Source organism: Ictalurus punctatus, unplaced genomic scaffold (assembly GCF_001660625.3).
Source record: "Ictalurus punctatus breed USDA103 unplaced genomic scaffold, Coco_2.0 tig00064088, whole genome shotgun sequence".
Classification (NCBI taxonomy): domain Eukaryota; kingdom Metazoa; phylum Chordata; class Actinopteri; order Siluriformes; family Ictaluridae; genus Ictalurus; species Ictalurus punctatus.
The window spans coordinates 1-7,500 of record NW_026521150.1 but is presented as its reverse complement, the minus strand read 5'-3'; the positions used below and the strand labels follow the sequence as shown (position 1 = coordinate 7,500).

Below are 7,500 nucleotides of genomic sequence, written 5' to 3'. Positions count from 1 at the left end.
ACACACACACACACACACACACACACACACTGTACACTGGAGATACTGAGGTACACACACACACACACACACACACACACACACACACACACTGTACACTGGAGATACTGAGGTACACACACGCACTCACACACACTCACACACACACACTGTACACTGGAGATACTGAGGTGCACACGCACACACACACACACACACACACACACACTGTACACTGGAGATACTGAGGTACACACACACTCACACACACACACACACACACTGTACACTGGAGATACTGAGGTACACACACACTCACACACACACACACACACACACACACACACTGTGTGTGTGTGTACCTCAGTATCTCCAGTGTACACTCACACACACACACACACACACTGTACACTGGAGATACTGAGGTACACACACACACACTGTACACTGGAGATACTGAGGTACACACACACACAAACTGTACACTGGAGATACAGAGGTACACACACACACTCTCTCACACACACACACACTCACACACACACTGTACACTGGAGATACTGAGGTACACACACACATACACACACACACACACACACACACACACACACACACACTGTACACTGGAGATACTGAGGTACACACACACACACACACACACACACACTGTACACTGGAGATACTGAGGTACACACACACACACACACTCTCACACATACACACACACACACACACACACACTGTACACTGGAGACACTGAGGTTCACACACACACACACACTGTACACTGGAGACACTGAGGTTCACACACACTCACACACACTCACAAACACACACACTGTACACTGGAGATACTGAGGTACACACACACACACACACACACACATACACACACACACAGTTTCGCTCTGTGGTGACTGTAATTGTAGTGATGTGATGTCATTGTTGTGTGTGTGAGATGAGAGTAAATGTTGTGTGTATAAAGATTTTGTGTAGTGGATGTTTTCAGAGCTAAAACTGAGTGTGTTAAGTGTGAGAAGGTTTTCTTTCTTGCAGGATGTGTTACTGCAGGATTACAGATGAAGGTTGTGCTGCTCTGGCTTCTGCTCTGAGGTCAAACTCCTCATCACACCTGAGAGAACTGGATCTGAATGGTAATAATCCAGGAGAATCAGGAGTGAAGCTGCTCTCTGATCTACTGAAGGATCCACACTGTAACCTGGAGACACTACAGTGAGTTACTGACTTACTGTCTCTTTACTCTACTGTATCATACTGAATAATGCACGTGTGTGTGTGTGTGTGTGTGTGTGTGTGTGTGTGTGTTTACACTGATGTTCTTCTCTGTCTTACAGCATTAACTATAATACACTCACCAGGACTGGCGTATGACAGGAGTCTCACCTCAAACCTCTTCTCCAGGATAATGCAGTCTCGGTGAAGAGTTAGAACCCGTCCCACATTTCCAGCAGTTTGGGAGCTGAATCATTAAACTTAAAGGGGCAGAGCAGAAACAAAGTCAAGAACAGGCAGAAGGTCGTACACAGGAGAAATCAACACACGTAACCAAATATCTGCTGTACAAAGCAACGGCACCGATCTGCCCCGGGGATGGAGACTGACGAGGCTGAACCCTCTTACCCCTTAGTTCCCACAGTATTATGTCCCATAACCCTATATTCCCCTGAGAAACAGCACGCCAACCCCGAGTTCCTGAGCCAAAATCAACATTTTAATTTGAACATTTTTAGGCCTTGAAACAACTTATAATAATGTATTTGTGTAATATTACTTTGAAAATGAAGCACTTCAGTGTTTTTACTCCACTTAGAGCACAATTCTTAACTAGAGAAATGACGAAAAATGCTCGCTAAAATCCTTCTACTCATTTAGAAGTACCATACGAGCATCAGCGTGGTCAATGCCTTTATAAATAATAAATAAATAAATGCATTTTAGTGCTATAAGTCAAGTTTCTGTTGGTAATCAGACCAGCAGGTAGTGTTTTCCCGAATGCACAGAAATGGTCCCGTTATGACTCCAGACCCCTGCAGTGTCAGTCGCACTGGTTGATGCTGAAGATGAAGACGGATCAGGGTCTGAATCATGAGTTTGCGTCTCTATCAGTTTCGGTTTCAACATCGCCTGAAATTTCACTGCTGTCTCTATCTAGAATCCTCGCTCTCGCCTGTGTAACTGTGTATGTCCATCCCCACTGTTTTAGATGTACCTGTGTTCACTGTAGGTGTAACTTTAGCTGGAACACGATTAGCTTTTTCGCTTTGGCATTTTTAGTTCACTTCTACTAGTACACCAATATTCACGCTTGGGTCTTCATCGTAATGCCGGCGTAAAAACGTAATCACGTCGTGACGTCATCAACCTTCCGGGTCAAAAAATAATAATTAAATAAGAAGGAATCATAGCAGAGTCATGCCGGTACACCGGTCTTATAGGGATAACATTTACACTGTAAATCCTCTATATCAGCCTTACGGGGATTTGGCATAGACGACCAAGCCGGTACATCGTCCTTATGGGAATAGATCAAAGACGGGCAAGCTGGTTTTTCAGCCATACGGGGTAAGAGGGTTAAGTACACGTCCGGAAACGTACAGCCAACTCATCCCAAAGCACGAGGCGGGAGCAGGCGTGTACGAGATGTGATCGTCCAATGGCAAGCAGGAACATGACGCATTGCAGTGGACGGGGCTTAAAAGAGGAGGAGACAAGACACCCATCCCTCCCCCGACATAGACACACGAATGGAACATAGTACAAACAGAAATACAACTGAGGACGTAACAATCGCCAAGTATCAAATAAAATGTAAACGTGCATTGATGAAGGTAATGTTGTTAGTAATTGTTTATAAATTACCATGGTAACACGGAGCTCCAAGGTATAAAAATATGGAGTTTGTCATCAATCAAACAGTAACCAGTTTTAATACCTAAAAAAGTTTACGTAGCAAAATTTAGCAAAGCGCTTTACAGTAAATTAAAATGTAAAATTAAACTAATGAAATGTTGTGCAGCACATGCTTATATTAATGTTTGGTACATTATATAATCATATAAATAAATAAATACTCCCAAAATCACCAGAATTGAAAGCTTTGGTGCTGTTAAACATTTAGAGATTGAGGTTGTGGTGACTCAGTATTTCACTCAGTATATCTGGGTAAAACACAGTGAACGACTCACTGTTGGCATTCATGAAGAAGTCATAAACTCCACTGGAATAATAAATAGGATCTAATAAAACCATGAGTGGAAATTATTGGTGTAAGTTTGTTGGGATAGACTTCCTCCAACCTGGAACTATATCCTCCAGTCCACGCGGTGGCGGTAACGCGCCTAACAGCTGCGTCTCTGACCAGTAGAAATCACAGAAGAAGAAAAAGCTGCAGCGGGTATCTCCTGAGCAGTTGAGTTATTACACCGAACTAATCATCTCCAGATTAAATTATTTCTGACAGTTTTACAGTTAGATTTGATCAAGTTTAAAAGTAAAAGCTGGTTATTTTGTCTGTGTTTGAGGAATTAAAACTCCGTTCTGTTTTTAAACCCGAGGTAAGTTAAACGGAAGCTGTGTGGCCGAATCCCAAATTGATGTCATTTCCGGTTTAAGTGCACTATATTAGGGATGAAATAATGACAGTCTACACCCTATGTAGTGCACTATTTAACTCATGAGGAGAGATTTGTTATTCTGTTTTAGCGGCACTATTTAAGTATAACCTTACTTTATCCTAAAATCCATTGTTTGCTCCCTGCTTATAGCAACTAAAATAAACAACAGTGAGTGTAAAAGTGGCTAAGTCATTTAGCAGCTAAAATAACTTTATATTTCTGTAATGTTTTTAATGTATAAACTGCTCAACTGAGGTAAAGTTGGGTTTATATTGGACATTTACTGCACATTCGAGCTTCTCTCTTCTATTTCTCAAGAAATAGACAGAAAGTAAACTGAAGAAAGTCAGTGTCGGTGACTCTGAGGCTAAAGTTAGCGGTGTCGCATTACGTGCGTGTGACGATTTGCTGACATTGCTCCTCTTCCGACTACCTGCTCAAGTGACGAGAGGTTAGGCTATGTCACGTTGTCATAAAGTGGTGTCGGTGCGGTTGTATCGGGGTAGTTTTACAAGCACGAGTACATGAACACAGTATCGGGCTGACACCTGAGTACTGGTATCGGCATCGGTGCATCCCTAACACACACACACACAGTTAAATTGGAGCAGTGAACCATAAGATCTTTGATGACGTCATGTACAAGTCAGAGGTCTAGAACTCACTTTCTTTCTCTCCCTTGATAATCGTTGTTTTAATGTAATAATGTATACATTACATTTATCTCTGTAATCTTCTTCCCTATTTGTGTTTATTCTCGAGTGAAATAGTTGAGGCCTCCTACGGAACATATTAAGCTACACAGGAGCAGTGATGAGAATAAACGTCTTTTGGTGCTCATGATTAAATATGGCAGTTTTATTATGAACCCACTACATTAGAGAAGGAAATACTGGATGTGAAGTGCAGTAGTGCTAGTGTGTGTGAATAGACGATCAGTTTAGATACTGACCCTGAACACTACTAACATGCAGTGCTTTCTTGGGGTGGTGATGAAGTTGGAGTTGAACCGGTAAGAAAGATATTAGAGAGAGGCTTCTTTACACTCCTGAGGATGTTCAATTAGAACCTGCACCAAACTCACCTGATTCAAGTCATCAGCTAATTAAGCGGCCTGCACGAGCTGAGGTGGGTGCTTTAGAGCAGATAAAACACTAAATGTGTTAGATAAGAGTTCAGAGCCTGTGTTCTAGACACATGATTTAGAGTGGAGACTTGGGTCCTGAGCTTTGGAGTTATTCTGATTATCGGTTTCAGTGAGGAAGTGACTGAAATTAAGGAGAGGAACTGAGAATAAAGTTATAATCTTGCTGAGTAAACAGAGAATAAGGCTATATTAGTGTTACGGGGAAAAAATAAGCTTGTAGCAGTGCTGATGAAATACATGTACATGTCAAAAACTGCTAGAAAAAAACTCAGAACATTTGCTTAGCCAAATACTTTTTTTTTTCCATCTGCACCTAATTATTATTTTAGAAGCTGCTTTTGCAGTAGAAAGACTTAAAGTTGAGGGTCCCTGTAAGTATCTATGGAGAGAGAGGAGCAGTGCACCATTGACATCATGTACAGAGTTAGCCTGATGGTGTGACTGAGAGTTTTTAGAAATTATTTCCTAATCTTATGCTAATATGAATACTACAATAATAATAAGAATAATAAGATAGAATAAAGGGTGATAAAATAAATGGACTCTGTGTAAAACTTTGAACTGGAGGAGTCCAAGACGAGCACAGGAAGTGGTAGACTGTACCCTCCCTATAGCACGTTCCCAACACTCTTCACTTATCTGTACTCCTAACTCCGTTTCCCACGCATTCTTAATTTTGGTACTCGCCTCACTACCTAACGCCAGAATAAAATCATAAATCCTAGAAATCATTCCTCTCTGATGTGGATTGTTTGAAAACAAGCGTTCCCAAGCCTGAAATAAGAAAAGAAACTTCGGTAATCTATTCATTTTAATAACATTGACCCTGCCAATTAGAGAAAGGGGCGGTTACCCCAACTCTGAATGTTGGATTTAACCTTTAAGATAAGGGGAGTGAAATTAGCTGATACAAGATTAGATAAAGAACTTTTAGGGAATCAAACAGTTCAGTGAACTGACTCAGTGAATCAGTAAATCAGACGCGTCAAGAAGTTTCACACGTTACTAATCTTTCCATCCAAGGACGACTTCTTATTTTTCTGAAGAAAGGTTTAGAGCGTTGAAATATTTACCGTTATTGCTGATGGAAATGCAGACTATCGATAAAATTTCCCACGTCGACACAATCTTTTTTCATCAGACCCGTGGGTGTAACCGTTTAGGGGAGGTTACTTGGTGTCCTATCAGACAAGCACCTGCTCCATTCCGTCTAGCGCTGGGCGATTATATCAATATAATATCTGCATCGTGATAAATGATTACGCAATACACTTTTCTGAGATATCGTTGGTACGGCGATGTATTTTTTTTATGTTTTTGATCATTACAAATGAAACGGTACTGAATAGATGCTGTTTATTTGATGTAATAAAAAAACACTTACTCTTCTCTGTCTACATTAAAGAAAACTTTTTTATTTTTATTTTACTGCTGTTTTTTGCAGACAGTTTGTTAGCTAAAACGTATATCGAGGTACGCATCGTGTATCATAGAAGTATCGCGATATGATATGTTTTTGTCATATCGCGCAGACCTTCTGATTTTTCATACAATTGCAATTATTTGTGGAATTAGAATTATTGGCTGGCAAGTTTCATTTCATTGTCCCATAACACAAAGATTTGAGGGACACAAAAGGTAACCGATTTGCGATGCGCACAAAATCTCGTTTGGAAATGGCTAAAGGGATGAACTTGAATCATTTGAATGAATCACTAAATCAGTCAGTTCAGAGGATTGAATCAGTGAATCATTTCTTGGGCAGTTGTGTTTCTTTATATAAAAACAGAACTCTAGAAAAATGTTAAACTTTATCTTCAGCTCAATGACTTGGTGAAATGTGAAAGTCAGTTTGAAACGTGCATATTGCACATTTGTCTCTTCTTTGGTCAATCTTGAAAATAAACGTGTCTTTTAAAAAATATATATTTTTTATCTTCTTCAATAACAGCGATGAAGAATCCATTAAGGTGTACCTCCGCGTGCGACCTTTGACCCAAGGCCGACTGTGGACAGACGGAGACCAGGATTTATGTTTGACGGTGACCTCGGAACACACGCTGCGTCTGAACTCCAAACCCAAGCCGCGAAACTTCACCTACGATCACGTGGTGGACATGGACGCGACTCAGGTGAGAAGAGCAAAAGCGAAGAGTGAATCAAACAAAACACCTACAACAAATAGTCTAAAAGAGTCAACTCACTGAAGTGAATCATACCGGCGAGTTCTGTAAGTTTGATTCACCAAAAGAGATTCAACGTTTATGGTCTTAAAGGTTTTATTAGTATTATTGTGGTTTATTTAAACCTTCAGCTTTATCATGTTTTTGTGTTTTTAGGGCTTTTTTTTTTAAGAGTAAACTGTTTTAACTGCTGTGTGTGTGTTTATCTGTCCTGCAGGAATACATGTTCTCCTTAGTCGCTAAAAACATCGTGGAGTCGTGCACGCATGGTTACAATGGCACGATATTCGCATAGTGAGTCTCCAGACTGTACAGAACAACATGCAGTTTCTTTACTCACAATAATCAAACAATAATCACACTCTGGGTTTTTATTTTCTGGGTTATTAGAAATGCCTGGGTTCTGATTTTATGTGTAAATTAAAACCCCTGGTTTCAATTCTATGTGTAAGTGAAATAGCCCTTTTCTGGAACATAAGAGTAAGGCAAATTAGCTCTTTTTTAACCCTATTGGTAGTGAGATCATAGTCTTTTTGAAACCTATGGGTTATTTAGT

General features: G+C 40.3%; 1 protein-coding gene across 5 annotated transcripts in view; it reads left to right on the top strand.

Moving 5' to 3' along the window:
• The window catches only part of LOC128632495 (NACHT, LRR and PYD domains-containing protein 3), a 17,480-nt gene extending 15,548 nt beyond the window's left edge, over positions 1–1,932 (top strand). For all 5 annotated transcript variants that reach the window (XM_053679374.1, XM_053679373.1, XM_053679375.1 and 2 more), the window contains 2 exons: positions 1,036–1,212; positions 1,335–1,932. In XM_053679374.1, coding sequence (XP_053535349.1) covers positions 1,036–1,212; positions 1,335–1,371 — 214 coding nt within the window. In that variant the 3' untranslated portion in view covers positions 1,372–1,932. The remainder of the gene's footprint in view (positions 1–1,035; positions 1,213–1,334) is intronic.
• The last annotated feature ends 5,568 nt before the right edge of the window (positions 1,933–7,500 follow it).